The sequence below is a fragment of the Lissotriton helveticus genome, chromosome 11 (genome assembly GCF_964261635.1).
Source record: "Lissotriton helveticus chromosome 11, aLisHel1.1, whole genome shotgun sequence".
Classification (NCBI taxonomy): Eukaryota; Metazoa; Chordata; class Amphibia; order Caudata; family Salamandridae; genus Lissotriton; species Lissotriton helveticus.
Window position 1 is genome coordinate 1,104,246,391 of NC_136072.1, and position 18,180 is coordinate 1,104,264,570.

At 46.8% G+C, this 18,180-nt stretch overlaps 1 protein-coding gene across 8 annotated transcripts in view; it reads right to left on the minus strand.

Moving 5' to 3' along the window:
- Positions 1–2,517: 2,517 nt before the first annotated feature.
- Positions 2,518–18,180, minus strand: part of CABIN1 (calcineurin binding protein 1) — a 1,271,888-nt gene continuing 1,256,225 nt past the window's right edge. For all 8 annotated transcript variants that reach the window (XM_078667788.1, XM_078667793.1, XM_078667787.1 and 5 more), the window contains 2 exons: positions 5,915–6,141; positions 2,518–4,180 (listed from right to left, as the gene is read on the minus strand). In XM_078667788.1, the coding sequence (XP_078523914.1) occupies positions 4,037–4,180; positions 5,915–6,141 (371 nt within the window). In that variant the 3' untranslated portion in view covers positions 2,518–4,036. The remainder of the gene's footprint in view (positions 4,181–5,914; positions 6,142–18,180) is intronic.

Here is an 18,180-nt window from a genome sequence, read left to right on the forward strand (position 1 = left end):
TAGAAATTGTGATAGGCATCCCCCCACAGGTGTTAAATGGTCTGGGGAAACTAGGGGCAAGTCACTGCTTTGTATTGGAAGGAGAGGTATGTGTATTGGAACCTCTACCCCTGCCCTTGACGTTGTTTCCTCTATAATTGCCTCTAAAGAAGGTTTTTGAACTTGAGGGTTGGTTATTGCCCATATAGGTGGGCGCAGTGTCTGTGGGAGTATTTTTGGACCCTGCTTGATAAAAGCAGTGCTGAAAGTAACCACTGCCTTGTGGAGACTGAAGGGCTCCCATGGATTTAGCCACTTCCGTATCTTTCTTAATTTTTTCAGAGAAGAGTCCCAAAAAGGTGTTCCTTATCAAAAGGTGTGTTTAATATTGAGGTCTGAACCTCCGGTTTAAACCCTGATATGCGCAGCCAGGCGTGTCTTCTTAGAACAACACTAGCGTTCACCACTCTGGCAGATGTATCAGCAGCATCTAGGGAACATCTAATTTGATTATTAGAAATTACCTGTCCCTCAAGTAGCAGGTCTTGCGCTTTAGATCTGTGTTCTTGGAGTAGAAATTGAATGAGTTGTTCCATTTCAACGCAGTGCGCGCAGTCATATCTTGCTAGCAACGCTTGAGTGTTAGATATGCACCAGAAGTAAGCTGCCTGGGAGGCTACCCCTTTGCTTGAAGCATCAAGGCGTTTTGACTCCTTATCTGGGGGCGGTGCGGCTCCAGTAGTCTGGTAGTTTGCCCTTTCACGTGCATTAGATACTTCTAATGAATCTAAGGGTAGATGTCCTCTTATGTAGACTGGATCCGATGGGGCAGGCTTGTATTTTTTATCTACCCTAGAGGTAAGGATACGTGCTCTGACAGGATCTTTAAAGATGACGTCAACATGTCTGGTCATTTCTTTTAACATGGGCCCCATGTGTGTACATTTCTGTGTGCTATTTAATGACTCAAAAAGGAATTGGACCCCATGGTAATTAGCAGCCCTGCCTAGTAGTTCGATATAGCCTACACTGTCATCTGGTGGAGGGGGCTTGGTAGGATATCTTTGTCAGTGGGCGAGTAATTGTTAATAGTCATCCCACTCATCTGTAGGTCCAGGCTGATTGTCATCATTATCCTCCCCATCACCCTGATTTTCAGGTGTATTTGGTGTTGAGTGCTCTGGTGATGCTGGCACAGACAGAGACTGGGGTAAAGGTATTGAAGGAAGAGGAGGAGGGGAAGGATTTGTCCCAACAGTTTTCTTCTTTAATGGAATGTGGCATTCCTCTTCTGTAGTAGCACCCCTCTTTAAAGTCACTTTGGTGGTAATATGTCCAATTTTTTGATGTATGACCAGAATTTTCTGGATCGGATTCTGTTTTTCGAGCGGATCACCGAAAGTTTGCTTTTCAGGTGATTTTGGTGTCGCAGTCTATTTTGGCGCCAAAGGATTCTGTGCCAATGGTTTCTTGGTTGGTGTACCGAGTGGTGATGTTCGGTGCCGGACTTCGCCTTCGACCCCAAAGGCTTTGGCTCGGTGCCCGATTTGGCATGGGGCTTTTTGGAGCCGGAAGGCTTTTTGGTAGGCTTCGGTGCCGAACCTGGAGATGGGGCGTCGGAAGTGTGGTCTTGGTGCCGACCGGGGCCCGAGGGCGTGGGTTGGTCCGGAGCCTTCTTTTTTGGTGGAACTAGAAGTTGGGGCTAGTTAGGGACTGTACTTACAGTACGTTGTCCATGTGTGATGTCTTCATCCTGGTCAGAGGCATCGTCAAAAAAAGAGATTTATTTCTGTTCCTTATCGGCTCCGATGGGGTCGCCGGCTTCTTCTTCCTCCAATTCAGGTTCGAATGGAGCCTGTGTGTTGGCTCTGAATGTCGCGTTGTCGGGCCCGACGGTCTCAAAGTCTTTTTGTAGCGGAAAGCTTGGCACACGTCGCAGTCCTGTTCACTGTGGTCCGGTGACAAACACAGATTGCAGACGTCGTGTGAGTCAGTGTGTTGGTATTTTGCGTGGCACCGAGGGCAGAACTCACAGGGAGTTTGTTCCATCGACTGCGAGTCGAACCGGGGGGCTAGGCCTGACGGCCTACCACGAGCTCTCCGATCGAAATGAGTTTTTAAGCAATAACACGATCCGCAAAGAAAGGGGAACGCGCTCGGAAACAATACCGTCGAGGGTGAATGTTGTACGTGCCGAGGGGAACCAAAGGATCGGCGTCGAACCAAAGCGTAGCGCGTCACATCCGAACTTGATGGCGGAAAAAAACAATCTGAAGATGGAGTCGATGACCATGCGCACTATCACCGTAAGGAGTCACCTACCTCGTGACTAGGAAGACTTCTTTGAAGAAAAACAAAGTGCAAACATCTGGACCCAACACTAGATTGCGATCTATGCTTAAACATGCGATCTACAGCTCACATGCTTCCAACTTGTCATTTTCAATAATGGGTCTCTTCTTTACCAGCACACCCAGCCTATCCTAAATCAGGGAAGCCTCAAAGGAAAGAAAAATCTTATTCTACACACAAAAATAATTCAAGTCTGTTTCCACTTTATTAGAAAATAAGCTTTTGTTATGAAGCTGTGGGACTTTGCCATTGCAGCTCCTGCAAATGGAACCCCACACACACCTTCTTTTTTAGTTTTCTTTTTTTATCTTGAAATATTTGCATACAATATTTTACAAAGTAAACATTTGGTAAAAAAAATGAACAGGCGGATTCCCCTCAATTCCGTTACACTTCATATAAATAAACTCTTGACTCTCGGGTCTGCAAGAAAACTGACGCAAAATCAAACTGCAGGGAGTTTCATTGACCAAACCAACCATAAAGCAAGGCGCCACCTCAAAGACTAAAATACCTCTGTTTGGAAGTGGGAGTCATAATCTGTTGCTGGCAGGTCAAACCCCTAAATAAAACGCTGCCTTTTCTTTTGTGTTAAGTCCATAAGAGCTACTGGCATGAACTCCTCTCTGCAGTGGGAGAAAGTTGCAAGCGGGAACCTGCCTTTAAGCCCATCTAGTGGTAGTCTCCCTCAATCTGCCATATAAAGGCATCCATGATCCACAATTTAGCATGAACGAGAACAGAGAATATGCACTTGGCCCCTCTGTTGCAAGAAATCATGCAGTACAGAAACTGCACTCCCAAAGTAAACAGCTCATGTGTGACCTCAAATCTTCAACCTGTACTAAAATATCTCTTAGACTCCCAACTTACATCTGAGGAACAGACTGCAATCAATAAAACAAGGACTCCGATTCAACCAGCTCTGTAGTTATAGACAGAAACTACAGCCAATCAAATGTAATATCTGTATTGCACTTTGAATCAGCAGAGAAACTTAACACCATGCCAGTTTCTAGTTGCTTTACAGCATTTACAGGGGTGTTAAGGGCCATATTCAACATCAGTGGCCTCGCAGTGAGCTGAAAATATGGATGTAAGCCGGCGTACTAGACCCACCATTAAGCATAATAACCAGGCACTGGCAGAGGTCCCCCATTCCAAGCATCTAGTCCAACACGTCCTACTGACTCTCCGCCCTCTATGAGCAACAACAGAAAAACAAATCCGGGTACAGGGACAACAGGTGCAAGCGCAATGCACAGAGACTGCACAGCACTGATGAAAGGCTAAAACACATAAGAGAAGTAGACAGTGAAGAAGGTAAAGGAGGGTGCCTAACCCTCTTGTTGGCTACACTGAAAGCTGGATCATGCAAACAATAGAAATAAAAAGTAAGGTGGCACAGCCACTTGTGTTCTATGAGGATTATTGTGTAGACCACAGACAGTTCGGAATTACAGACAGAGCAATGGTCAGCGGCCTCTGGCATTGGTACAGATCCATCTTCATCACAGGCACACCAGGAGGCAGTGTCTATGCGATAAAGGCAATACTGCAGGCAGTCAAACAGAGAAAACGACAGGAGATGGAGGACACACTGTGCCGGAGGAGGGGCGGATGCTGCCATAGCTGATGAGGATCGGCAGTGATGAAGAAGGTTCTATGGTGAGCAGTAGGGACGAGGACTCCCCAAGAGTTGGTTTCAAATGTCCATGTAGTCGTCATCCTCATCGGTATCGCTCTCCAGTGACGACTCCTGGCTTGAGGTCTCAAGGATCTCCAGCGCGGGCTGACAGAGACTTTCCTTCTTCACATTTGCTGCCGACTGTGAAGATAGAATCACAGACTACAGAGAGAAAGAAGAACAAGTTACAGTGATTTCCAACAACGAGTTATACAGGGTTTCAGTAACACCCTCTGCATTCAGCCTTTCAGAAACAACCCCTGCACCCAGCACTTCAGCATCAACCCCTGCACCCAGCACTTCAGCAACAACCCCTGCACCCAGCAATTCAGCAACAACCCCTGCACCCAGCACTTCAGCAACAACCCCTGCACAGCAGCAAAACCCCTTGCACTTCAGCAACACATCTGTGCCCAGCTCTTCAGCAAGATTCCCTGCACCCAGCAACACACCTGCGCCTCAGCTCTTCAGCAAGATCCCCTGCACCCAGCAACACACCTGCACCCAGCTTTTCAGCAACACCCCCTACACCCAGCACTTCAGCAACACACTCTGCACCCAGCACTTCAGCAACACACCTTCACCCAGCACTTCAGCAACACACCTGCACCCCAGCAACATACCCTGCACTCAGTACTGCAACAACACATCCTGCACCCAGCAATTCATTAACAGCCCGTTCACCTGGCACTTCAGCAACACCTCCTATTCTCCAATAACACCTGTTCCCAGGCCTTTAGTAGCATCCCATGCAGTCAACAAAATGCCCTGCAGTCTTTCATTCAGTAACAGCCATTGAATTCAGTCCTTAAATGAGGACCCCAGCACTAAGTGTTTTGGTGATACATTATCACTAAAGCCCTTCAGTATCCATACCAAGAGACCTTACATGGTAGAATCGCTGTCAGTCACTCAATCTATATTTCCAATCTCTCAATAAAGGATCCTAAATGTTACTCTGTGCAGTCATTCCTTTGTTAACAACCCCTGCAGTCAGCCCTTTGTTAACAACCCCTGCAGCCAACCCTTTGTAAACAATCCCTGCAGTCATACCTTTGTTAACAACCCCTGCGGTCAGTCCTATGTTAACAATCCCTGCAGTCATACCTTTGGTAACAACCTCTTTGGTCAGCCCTTTGTCAACAATCCATACAGTCAGATCTTTGTTAAAACCCCCTGTGGTCATCCTTTTGTTAACAATCCCTGCAAGTCAGATGTTTGGTAACAACTGCTGCAGTCAGTCCTTTGTAAACAACCCCTGCGGTCAGTTCTCTGGTAACAACCCCAGCGGTCATTCCTTTGTTAACAATCTCTGCAGTCAGTCCTTTGGTAGCAACTCCTGTGGTAAGCCCTTTAGTAAGAACCCTTGCGGTCAGCCATTTGTTAATAACCCCTGCAGTGAGCTCCTTGTTAACAACCTCTGCGGTCAGTCCTTTTGTTAACAATCCCTGCAAGTCAGACCTTTGGTAACAACCTGTGCAGTCAGCCCTTTGTTAACAACCGCTGCGGTCTGTCCTTTGTAAACAATCTCTGCAGTCAAACCTTTGGTAACAACGCCTGTGATCAGCCCTAAGTAAGAACCCTTGCTGTCAGTCATTTGTTAATAACACCTGCAGTCAGCTCTTTGCTAACAATCTCTACAGCCAGTCCTTTGGTAGCAATCTTTGCAGTAAGCCCTTTGTTAATAACCCCTGCAGTCATCCCTTTAGTAACAATCGAGGCAGTCAATTCTTTGTTAACAACCCCTCTGGTCAACCCTTCAGTAAAAGTCCCTGATGTCAGCCCTTCAGAAAAGACCCTTCGTCAAAGCCTTTGGTCACACCCTGCTCTCATTCCTTCAATATACATGCAATTCTTTGTTAATGACACTGTGAGTACCTGCTTCTAGTTCCTTACCTTCAATTTCTGCTTTGTTTCTTCTGAAATGCTTCCCTTGGGTGACAGCAGAGTCGGCGTTGGAGGTGTGACCGTAATCTCTGGTGGGAATTTGGTGACAGCCGAGGGGATGAAGAGCTTTGGCATGTTTGGTGGGATCCGGGTCTTGGCACGGGGGTTGTCTGCTTTGCTCTGCTGGGTATTGGCAGGCTGTGTACTGCTGTCCATTTCAACTTTGGAACTGGAGGCTAAGATGAGAAAGAGAAGCTTAGATGGGACCAGCATATTGAGCATTTTTTCTCGTAAACTATCTTAAAACCGCTGTGCAGAGGGTAGGGTCTCCATATGCTTTGACATGAGACTAGCTAGGCCGCGAGGAGTACATTAGCCCTGTGACATGCCTTATGCATCAAGATTCTTTGGATGCTCCAGAAGGTCAAAGAGAGGTTCCTTCTTTCCACTTGAAAGGGTTATTACAACATCCAATATGCTTTCTATGCTCCTTCCTCTGCTCTCTAATTTTCCCATTCGTTTACTGTGACTGCAATATTCTATATGTTCACAACCTACCCTAGAGCCATCAGTGCCCGTATAAGTCCCCAAAACACAATTGACAAGGTGCAGCTCTTTCAAACTGGCTGGATTGCAATGGATCCCATAATACTGACATATTCAACCTGTAAAATGTTAAGTGTTTCCATCGGGAAGCTTGCAAGGACTTCTCTACATCTCTTAGTTGTAAGTGTGCAGTGCCTATACCACCTTTCCAGCCTGCACATCCCTTGGTTTGGCCCTCATCTATCAGGGTGAACAGGTAATGTTTGAGCATGTGATAAAAGCACCTTGCCAGACGTTGGGAGACTCTGGCACGTAACCGAATAAAGAACAGAAAACTGTAGGATACTGTTTCATAGTCGGTAGTACATCCTAGCCAACAACTACATGGACACACTAGGACACTGCTCAACAATGATAATCTATTGAATCAAATTGGACGACGAACCCCAGGAAAATAACCAAACTAAAGGTCCCTGGCAGAAGAAGGTAATCTATTGGAACACAGTGGTGAATGAATTTTAGAACCTGGGCAGAAAACTATGGTTTATAGGTACATCAATGCAATGCCCTCAGACAACAATACCAAATTAACAAGCTACTTACTTTGGTAATGCTCTTTCTAGTAGAGACTATATCTGACCATCTGGCTTGCTTGACCAGCAGAATGAAGGAGGCCACTAGTCCCAGCAGCCTAGGAATCATCTTTCCTGAGATCTAGGATAGAGGTTGAAACATCAGGTTAATGGCCCCAATGTGTTGGACTCTCCTCTCTGGGGGATATGCACCAAACGGCACTGCCAGAAAGGCTCAGATTAAGAGGAGCATTTTTGAAACCCAACCAGTTGTCAAGGTAGGGGAAAACTGGAATTCCCGACCTCCAAAGATGTGCTACTATCACCACAATCACTTTCTTGAACAGCTGAGGGGGGCTGCTTAGACCAAAAGGGAGGACAGCGAACTTAAAATGCTCATGGCATACCGAGAACTGCAGGTAATGAGGAAATAAGAGATCAGCAGGTCCAGCGCTACCATCCAGTCTGCAGGGTTGAGGGCAGCCAAAACGTGGGCCAGGGTGAGCATCTTGAATTCCTCATTTGAGAGGGCAAAGGTCTAAACTAGGACGGGGTCTGCAAGAAGTAGTGGGAATACCAATTACAACAAACGTCTTGTGCCGCCACCCTCTCTTTGATCCTTTGGCCAAAAGAGACTGCCTTTTCAGCTGCAGATCAGTTGACTGGGGTGAGTGTTTGATTTGCTCAAACGCTCCGTCCATCATCCCCTTTTGTATCGCTTTGTTCGCCCTAAGTTGGCAGGGTATGCTCAGACGTGAGTCCCTTGCTCACTTTGCCACTGTATTCAAGCTAGCCTGGCTGATGACGGCTGAAATGCCAGAAACCGGTCCCAGGATGCTTGTTTCCGGTCCAGGGAAGACATGGCTTTGGCAGTTCGGGCTGGACTGTTCCCATGAGGCACAGGGTCAGACTGATTTGCATATGGCCATGTCTGAACTGGGGTGGCAGAGTGAGCTAAAGAATGGTGATGGATTAAACCCAGATCAGTTGACTGGGGGTGAGTGTTTGATTTGCTCAAACGCTCCGTCCATCATCCCCTTTTGTTTTGCTTTGTTCGCCCTAAGTTGGCAGGGTATGCTCAGACGTGAGTCCCTTGCTCACTTTGCCACTGGATTCAAGCTAGCCTATCTGATGACGGCTGAAATGCCAGAAACCGGTCCCAGGATGCTTGTTTCCGGTCCAGGGAAGACATGGCTTTGGCAGTTCGGGCTGGACTGTTCCCATGAGGCACAGGGTCAGACTGATTTGCATATGGTAAACCAGCTGGCTTTACACGCCCTCAAGAGCCTTTTGTCTGAACTGGGGTGGCAGAGTGAGCTAAAGAATGGTCATGGATTAAACCCAGATCAGTTGACTGGGGGTGAGTGTCTGATTTGCTCAAACACTCCGTCCATCATCCCCTTTTGTATCGCTTTGTTCGCCCTGGGTGGCAGAGTAAGCTAAAGAATGGTGATGGATTGAACCCAGGTCAGTTGACTGGGGGTGAGTGTTTAATTTGCTCAAACGCTCCGTCCATCATCCCCTTTTGTATCGCTTTGTTCGCCCTAAGTTGGCAGGATATGCTCAGACGTGAGTCCCTTGCTCACCTTGCCACTGGATTCAAGCTAGCCTGGCTGATGACGGCTGAAATGCCAGAAACCGGTCCCAGAATGCTTGTTTCCAGTCCAGGGAAGACATGGCTTTGGCAGTTCGGGCTGGACTGTTCCCATGAGGCACAGGGTCAGACTGATTTGCATATGGCCATGTCTGAACTGGGGTGGCAGAGTGAGATAAAGAATGGTGATGGATTAAACCCAGATCAGTTGACTGTGGGTGAGTGTTTCATTTGCTCAAACGCTCCATCCATCATCCCCTTTTGTATCGCTTTGTGCGCCCTAAGTTGGCAGGGTACGCTCTGACGTGAGTCCCTTGCTCACTTTGCCACTGGATTCAAGCTAGCCTGGCTGATGACGGCTGAAATGCCAGAAACCAGTCCCAGGATGCGTGTTTCCGGTCCAGGGAAGACATGGCTTTGGCAGTTCGGGCTGGACTGTTCCCATGATCCCCTTTTGTATCGCAGAGATGTGGACGGTCATCCATCAGCCGGTCTGGGGATGGTGGAAGGTGTGGTGAGAAATGGTAATGAGTAACCCCACTGAACATTTGCAGGAACCACTTGTCCAAAGTTATCACCTGTCAATCTGGCAGAAAGTGCCACACTAAAGAGGCTTAGGGGGCCCAGCAGCTGGAAGGGGAGGGAGGCAGAAGACTAGTTTGCCTGCTGTCCCTGTTGCCCTATCCTGTAGGTACTGCAGCCACAAAAAGGCTGGGGTGACTGTTACAACTGCTGCGGCTATTGGTGACATTGAAAGCACCTACCATAGCTACGGGGGGTGCAAACTACTGGTGCGGCTGGCGTGGAGGAGCAGAAAGGCCCAGGAAGCACGCTGTGGCCCTGCCATCTTTGAAGCGCTCCAGGGCTGAGTTGCTTTATCCTCCAAAATATTAGGAAACATTAAATTCCATGCCCATAAAACAGGCCTAAATGAATCTCAAAAAGCCAATGGACCGCATACAGGTGTGACTGCGAATAGCCACACAGGTACCAATAGCCCTGTCGAGGGAAGCAGTGCTATCCAGTCTGCAGCATATGGTGAACTTAGCAACATCACAACCATCTTACATGGTCTAGGAAAGTATGGCTCAAACTTCTTCTGAGAGCATGAACAATACTTGGGTCACGGCGTACCACAAGGCATGACAGTAGCTGCTTAAGAGGCAGCTGGCATTCACTGAACGAAAGGCCAAACTTGTAGAGGACAAAACCTGCTTACCAAAAGTCTCTATCTTCTCCAATCCCTGTCAGAGGGAGTACTGCCAAAGCCTTCATCACAGGGCTCTCAGGAGTGGGGTGCTAGGTGAGAAAAGCTGGGTTGCCCGGTGCAGAGCGATGGTGTCTGGAAATATGACGATGCACAGATGGACCTGAGTAGGGTTTGGTCCAGGTACCCAAGAGCGTATCAATAAGAGCCTCATTGAAGAATGGGAGCAAGAGCTCAGAACTTGACTGGCCAGGATGTAACATCTCTATCAGAACACTGGTCTTAACTTCTTGAGTTGGAAGTTAAAGACCAAAAACCTCCACCACCCTGCACATAACTATAGCAAAGGAGGCGCGGTCTTCTGTGACAGGCCCTGTGGGGGGAAACTAGTCAAGTTTTGGCGCGGTATCCAGACCACTGGCATCTTGAAAGTCCTTGTACCAATTGTGCTCTAGGTAAGACTAGGAGCCTCATCCTCAGCATCGAACTCCCATTATGGGAATCTGTGACAAATAACTCATGAAGGACATGAGCCCTTCCAGAAGGTAGAGGCATTGTGTCAGAATTCAATGGGTGGTAAAGAGGTTGAGGCTCAGATAAAGAGGACACCCTCAGTTATTGTCAGGGTGCCACCATCTTGGTGCCAGACAGCACTATGGATTGACCATTACTGTCTGGCGTCGATGGCAGATTGCATCCCACTGTGGTTGTGGTGCCTATGAGGGAACTGGTACTGGAGTCAGTCAGGAACTCTGAGCAGATCCAGAGAGCCCAACTGGCACCGAAGATGGAACTACCAGCGGAAGCTCAGTAGGGTGAACTTTCTGCTTCTTGGGGTCCGCAGGCACACAAGAGGGGCCCGCTAACATCCAAAAAGCCTCAGCATGGCTTTGCGGATGTTCTCCACCTGCTGTGGCCTTGCCGACAGCCTGAGAAATTCCAGCTGCTGCTGAACAAGGGTCAGTATCGACTCCAAAATAGAGCGACTTCAGAAGCGCGAGCTGGAGCCACGATGATGCATTCACACCTATTTAGGAGATTGAAAGTGACGGGACAGGACAGAGATCTGCTTGAACTTCTTGCTCTTCTCCTTTGATTTGCCCGAGAAGACCCGTCACGGGAGCTGCCTATTGAGTAGGACCGGGACCAGGACCTACTTTTAGACCACGACTGTTCCATGCTCTATGTTTTGTGGTGCTTCACCACAAAGAGCTTTACTTCCCGGTCTCGGGTTGGCCTTGGGGTGCATCAATGCAGAATCACTGCAGGCTTTTGTATTGTGTTTTGAATCCAGGCAAAGCACAGACATTTGTTTGTGAAATTCCCCACAGAGTTTAAACCCTGTCGATTTCAGGGCGACATATTTCCCTTGCACACTTTTTTGAGTAGAAATTTTGTAGTAGAAGTGTCCCAATGAGACAAGGGCTAGCTCCAGATCCGCGTCTGTTGGCATGGATAAAAAGGAACTGATGTCAGCATGTATGGATGGCGCATATATAGGCCTGCACGCATCACTGAGTGACATCGACACCGATCCTCTGGTGCACGGGGGTACTACTAAAGATTTCTCTGATCCAGTCTGATGCCAAGGGAAGTATTCAAAAGGTGATGAATCTATGGTTAAAATCTCTATCAGAAACTAGTAATTTGTACACAGGGCTGGAAGACAGAGGTGCAGATTGTAACACCCAACTCTCTGGACAGAGTCCATATCGACACTGGGACAAAATCAGAACAGAATCTGCTTTGTTTGCAATAAAACTGTGGTGTGGTGAGTTTAAAAATTTACTTTGTCTCCAGGGCTCAATTACTGAGGGGCAGTGCATCTGTGGGCAGCTTAGGCAGTGGTTGGTCATCAACTTGCATATTAGCTCAAGGAAAAGGAAACAAGCTGATGCAGAGCCTCAGCAGCTTGTCAATGATCTAGCGACAAGCTGGCATGCTGACTGGGTGGCAAACTTAAATCCTGGTCTCTATCTCTCTTACAAACCATAACCATAGTTATTCCAGCTTATGCCTTTCTAAAACTGAGTTATATGGCATTCATGTGGATCCAATACTCGTTAAGCAGTTGTGGAATCATACATATGTATGTATTAGACCACGTCAGCCACAAAATCACAAATCTTTCAACCAACATAAAAATATGCAACTCTGAGATAACCTCCACTGAAACACCTGAGTACTTGCTTGTTTTGAAAGCAATCAAAGGATTCCCCTTTAAACTTCATAGCTGCTCCTGTCATTATGCCTGGACGAGCAAGGTACTAACTTTCCGTAACAATATTTCTCGTAGTTGATCTGCTGACTTCATTGAAGCTGTTAGATCTCTGTGTGCAGGGCAGAGTATCTAGGTTGCTAGGTTGAGGGAGAGGGAGCAGGAGCACGTGTTGAGCAGGAGCACGTGTATGGGACAGACACACAAAAAGAAGCACTGTCATATGACAGCATGGACTGTGCAAGAAGGTGGCACATATCTATCTAAAAGAGGAGGGCCTCAGCTGATTGATCACTGTATAAAGGATGCATGGGAATGGTGGAGGAATCTTAGCAGAAACTCATGAATCATTCATTAGAGGGCAAGAGATCCTGGAAGATCTCTAACTAGAGGATGACTGACCAAAGCACAGCGATAAGAAGAGAACAACAGTGTCCATTGAGTGGAATGCACAAGAACTCTGGCTGTGAAACATAGTTTAATATTAATTCAGAAAGGAGGGACACTGAAGATCTCAGTAAGGTGATAGAAATTGTACAACAGTGGTTCTTAACCTTTTCACTTCTGTGGAACCCCACTTAATCATTAATGGAACCCGGGGACCACCACTGACTTAGTATTGGGATCTGAGGATCCCCCCACTGGAAACTGGGGACTTTGCGATTTGAACCACAAAACAATACACAGAAATACAGAAACAAGCATTCACCAAACAGACACACAAATGATGAAATATTTGATTTAATTCAGAAAAAAACCCTGCAATTTTAATCGGAAGGTTGAAGCATTTCTAAATTCTATTTAGGTCACTCATTGTCCTGCTAACAATGTGTAGCCTCCAAATTCAAATTCCTTCATGTTTACAAAACATTTAAAAAGTTTAATCTTTACATTTCCCTCCTTTATTTATATACACTTTAATAATCTGTTAATATAATTTAATTTTCTAGAAAGTTGCCCACCCCAGACCACAGGTTAAGAACCACTGCTTTAGGACATTTGGACTTTATGCTATGTGCAATCTCTCGCCGACACCTTCCCCACACTATTCTTCCCCATAGTTGAATTTACTCTGTGTATGTTACATTTGTTGTCAGAGTGCTACTGCAGTGCTTTTGGAAACGTGATGCAATCTGTGATTTTTCTGAATTTAATTGCTTATTGTCTGTAAGAAAGTGTCTCTTTTTATACTGGACCAAAGTAAGGTACAGTGTGCACAGAGTCCACAGTCCCCAGCGGTGTGGCAGAGGCTAAAGTTAGATATAACCTTACTCTCTAAAGTGGTAGCTTGGTCGAGCAGTAAGGCGGTATCAGAGGACAGTGTAAAGCATTTATTGTACACACACAGCCAGCAAATGGTCTCACACAATCAAAAACTGAACTCTAGGTCAATTGTTTTGTATAAAAATATATAGTTGTTTTATTTTTAGAACTAACAAGGTATCAAAATATACTTTCTCAGAAAGAGTTACTTTAGGTAAATACTTTTCAAATAGGCAATAGACTTTTTGATTACAATAGTTACAGTTGTTGCAATAGGCAGCACAATTTCAAACACAATACAACATTGAGCTCAATGGGAATTTCTAGTTAAATGCAATTAATTACTTTGTAGATTCCTTTTCTAACCACAGGACTGGATCCTAGATTCAGTCCTGGGACATTTCTTGTAAACAGTTAAGTAAAAGCGTTTTGGTTACAGTAGTGATTTTTAAGGAATATTATTGTATTTTAGAAGTTGACAGAAACGTTTTCACATAGAATCACCAATGTTATCCTATGGGATAAAATTCACTTAACAGGTAAGTAGTGTTATGAATTCTTTTTCTTACTCAGGGTTGGATCCTGAATCCAACACTGGTGCATCTCCTGTAAACAGTTGAAAGAATGCCTTTAAGTCATACAGGCGATTTTTAAGGAATATTTGTAGTTTCTGAAAATCGACACATAGAAACTTTTCTGGTGAAAACCAGCCAATGGATTCCTACGGAAGGAAATTCAAGTTACTGGTAAGTACGGTTAGGATTACTTTTCAGGGTCAGTGCTCAGCTAAAAGATGAAGCACCGAGTTCTCTCCTGATAACAGGTCAGTAAATCGGAATTCGTTGTTCAGTTGATTTTAGGTGAATATTTAAAAGTTTCAAAACTCCACACTTAAAAAAAATTCCAAGTGAAACCAGTCAATGTTAGCCAATGGAAGAAAAGTGAGTTATCGGCTTTTGGGTAAGTACACGACAAGCAGAGTTAAAGTTCTGGGCATAGACTCAGGGGTCTCCCAGGGTCAGGTAGGTACAGTTGGTACACCCTCAGCTGCACAGGGGCAGCCGGGTGCAGAGGTAGTTAGGCCCAATGTTATCCAATGAGAGGCAGGGGGCCTTCGGTTGGTGGCTGCTGGCAAGCAGGCCACGCGGCTGTGGGAGCTGGGCTCCTGGTCACTTGCTCAGGGCAAATAGGGATGTAGGTTAGGACCAAGGTTGCACTGCCAGGGGCTCTCAGGCGGCTGGGTGCAGGGTGCTATTGAGCCTTGGGCGCTCAATGTTATTCAATGGAGATCTTGGAAAGTGAACAAAGGCTGCAGGCTCGGGGACGGAGATTCTTCAGGAGCGACCAACACTCCGAGAGGTAAGTTGGGATCTTGGAGGATGGGTAGGCACCCAAGAGTTGGACCCAGGGGGCCGTGGGGCGCCAGGTGCAGGGGTGTCTTGACGTCGGGAAATCTTAACCTCTGTTGGTCGCAGTTGGAGGGGACCTTTGCTGTGAGGCTTCAGACGTCTTCTGGGTCATCGAGGAGGGTCCTTGGGCACTGGATTCCAGGTCAGAATCGCCGGGGGGAAATCCTCAGGGTCTTTGTCCACTCAGGCACAGGCCGAGCTCGGCGGGTGCAGAGTGTACTGAATTTGCAGTTCCTGGCTGGCACCAGGGGAATTGCTGTTTGAGCAGAACCACTGCTCATGGGAGTCTCAGTCTTTAAGAGGTTCAAGGCAGGCAGGTCCTCCGGGGTTTTCAAGGTTGCTGTCCGCAGGAGTCCCCAGGATTTAGCAGGAGCAGGAAGTCAGAGTGGATTATGGGAGTGTCGCTCTCTGCGGCCTTCCAAGATCAACAACCGCTCAGCTAAGAGCCGCAATCAATACTGCTGCTAGACTCATCACTGGCTCCAGAAGAAACTGCCACATTTCCCCCGACCTTCGTGCCCTCAACTGGTTACCTTTTGAGGCTAGAATCTATTTGAAAATCGCCTGTATGACTCACAAGGCATTGCACCAAAAAAACACCAAGATACCTTGCGGAGAAACTAGTACTATTGGGTCGTAGTAGAACAACTAGGAGTTCTGATAATCTTCTACTTAAACCACAACGTTTCTCCAAGAAAAAACTTACAACCGTACTTTCTCAGGAATGGCTCTCAGGATTTGGAACGCCTTACCCACAGAAACAAGACTGAATCCATCCGCTGCTTTCTTCAAAAAAGTGAAAGCGATCTTCTTAGCTAGATTCACCAGAACTTTCTTATAAATACTTGTTGATATGTGCTAGTAGCTAACGTTTACCAGGAATGTATTTGCTGAAGTCATTGTATTCTTATTCTTGTCAAATCACATTTATTACCTTGTAAAGCACTCTGATACCTGCAAGGGTCTTTATTCGCGCTATACAAAACTATCAAAATAAAAATAAATAAATAAATAAAGATCAACTGGCCTGTAGGGCTGGGGCCAAGTCAGTTGGTGTCATCCTGTTGTTAGCAGCTGCATGGCGGGTCTTCTACTCCTTGATCTTCTTTCTTGTTTTCGAATTGGGATCTGAGGAAGGAAGGTTCAGGGTGCCGCTAAAAAATAAATTCAGGGGCGTTACAGGTAGGGCAGGGGCAGGGACCAATAGGTCCCTGTCCTGGGGTGAGTGCTCCTCTCCTGTGGGAGGGGGGCAGGAGCCTATCTCTAATTGGGCAGGGCTCCCCATCTTCAAGATGGCCGGAGCCCGGAGTTGTGCTTCACCTCGCCTCTCCCACCTGAGGGGTGGAGTTGGCACAGGCTGGCACAGCCCCTTTCCACACTGAGGGTTTCCCGCCAGAGTGGGGGTCAGAACTGGAGGGGGCCAGTTGCTGAGTACAGCAAGTGGTCTGGAGAAGCTCACAAAGGCGGCATGCCTTTGAAGCTTCCCCTGCCCATCCTGGGGGAGGAGACCTAGCACCTCGCCCAGGACGTGCATTGTTGCAGGCCCAGGACAGCGGATGGCTCTCTACCCAGGGGTCCTGCAACATGTCTGCTGTGTGGCAGCCTAGGTAGCCTCTCAGACAAGATGTGGATTGTAGGTTAGGTTTCAGGGGGCATCTCTAAGATGCCCTCTGTAGTACTTTTTACATTAAATCCCACACTGGCATCAGTGTGGGTTTAATGTGCTGAGAAGTTTGATATCAAACGTGTCAGTATTCACTGTAGCCATTATGGTGCTGTGGAGATCGCAATGACAACCTCCCAGCACCATATACTCTTAGTCGCATCACTGCACTTACAGTGCCCAGGAATGGCCCTGGGTACTGTAGGGGCACAGGGCTCATGCCCCTGTGCCCACACCACTGGCATAGGGAACCCAGCTAGAGGGGTGACTGATGTATGCCAGGGCAGTGGGTTTGTGGGCATGGCACAAAGGGAGGTTTGTCATGTCGACTTTTTGTTTAGTTCTGCACCAGGACACTCAGCCTGCAAAGGCAGTGTGTGCGTGTCAGGGTGCAGGGCCCCTAAGGGTGGCACAACAAGTGCTGCAGCCCTTAGGGGTCTTCTCTGATCACAATGCCCTGGGCACCTTGGGTACCATTTACCAGGGGCTGACATGTAGCCAGAGATGCCAATTGGGTTTTAGTTTCAACACTGTTTTAGGGAAGCAACACAGGCCCTGGGCACCTGATTGGCAGGAGCACAGGGCACACTCAGTCAAAGCATATCAGCAAAAAGTGGGGGCATACCATGCAAGAAAGATGGCACTTTCTCACACTGTCACTGCTGTAAATAGTGTTATGCGTGAATCAGAACAGGAAACAACTGTTTTTCGTCTCCTAGTCTCAATTGTATGCCTTACTGACAATATGTGCTCTTTGATATCACTGTGAATAAGCACATTTGATAAAACATCTCCTGTCTTCTGAAAATACTTCTCAAACCGCAAAAGTAAAGATGCTTGCCTCAAGTACATAAACGATACCAAAGGGGATGATGGACGGAGTGCTTGAGCAAATCCAACACTCACCCCCAGTCAACTGATCTGGGTTTAATCCATCATCATCCTTCAGCTCACTCCACCACCCCAGTTCAGACATGGCCATATGCAAATCAGTCTGACCCTGTGCCTCATGGAACAGTCTAGCCCGAACTGCCAAGTCAGGTCTCCCCTGAACCGGAAACAAGCATCCTGGGACCAGTTTCGGATTCATAATCCTCATCAGCCAGGCTATCTTGAATCCAGTGGTAGAGTGAGCAAGGGAACCACATCTGGGCATACCCTGCCAACTCAGGGCGAAGAAGGCGATACCAAAGGGGATGATGGACGGAGTGCTTGAACAAATCAAACACTCACCCCCAGTCAACTGATCTGGGTTTAATCCATCATCATCCTTTAGCTCACTCCACCACCCCAGCTCAGACATCCTACTGGTGCTAATCTGGATTGATTGAATTAAAATCTGCAGGAAAATATGGCTGGATTTCTGTTTAAAGGTGCATGCATTTAATTCTCTTAAAACGCCATTAGTATTACTATGCAAATCAGCTGCCTAGAATATAGATACAGAAGCATTAGTAAAGGTCAGATTGGCCCCCTTGGTTTCTAAAACTGCAACACATAGTTTATACTTCATATTCCCTGGTAGCATGTGCTAAAGCAACGTATCCACTACTATAAAGAATTTGTGTTATTTAATGTGTAACATAATTCAGAACCAAATCTGCAGGGAAAAGTGAAAGAGGGCTGGAAAGATTGAAGTTGAAGCTATTATATACATGTGTTGGAGTTGCAAGATATAATAAATATCCTGCCTACTCTCAGCTTGGTAACTCATTCTGATGGACACTATCTAACCACAGATTGTCACCTTTAAAATCCCTCCTATAGGTTCCAGACTTGATATGGATCTTTTTCAGCAATTGC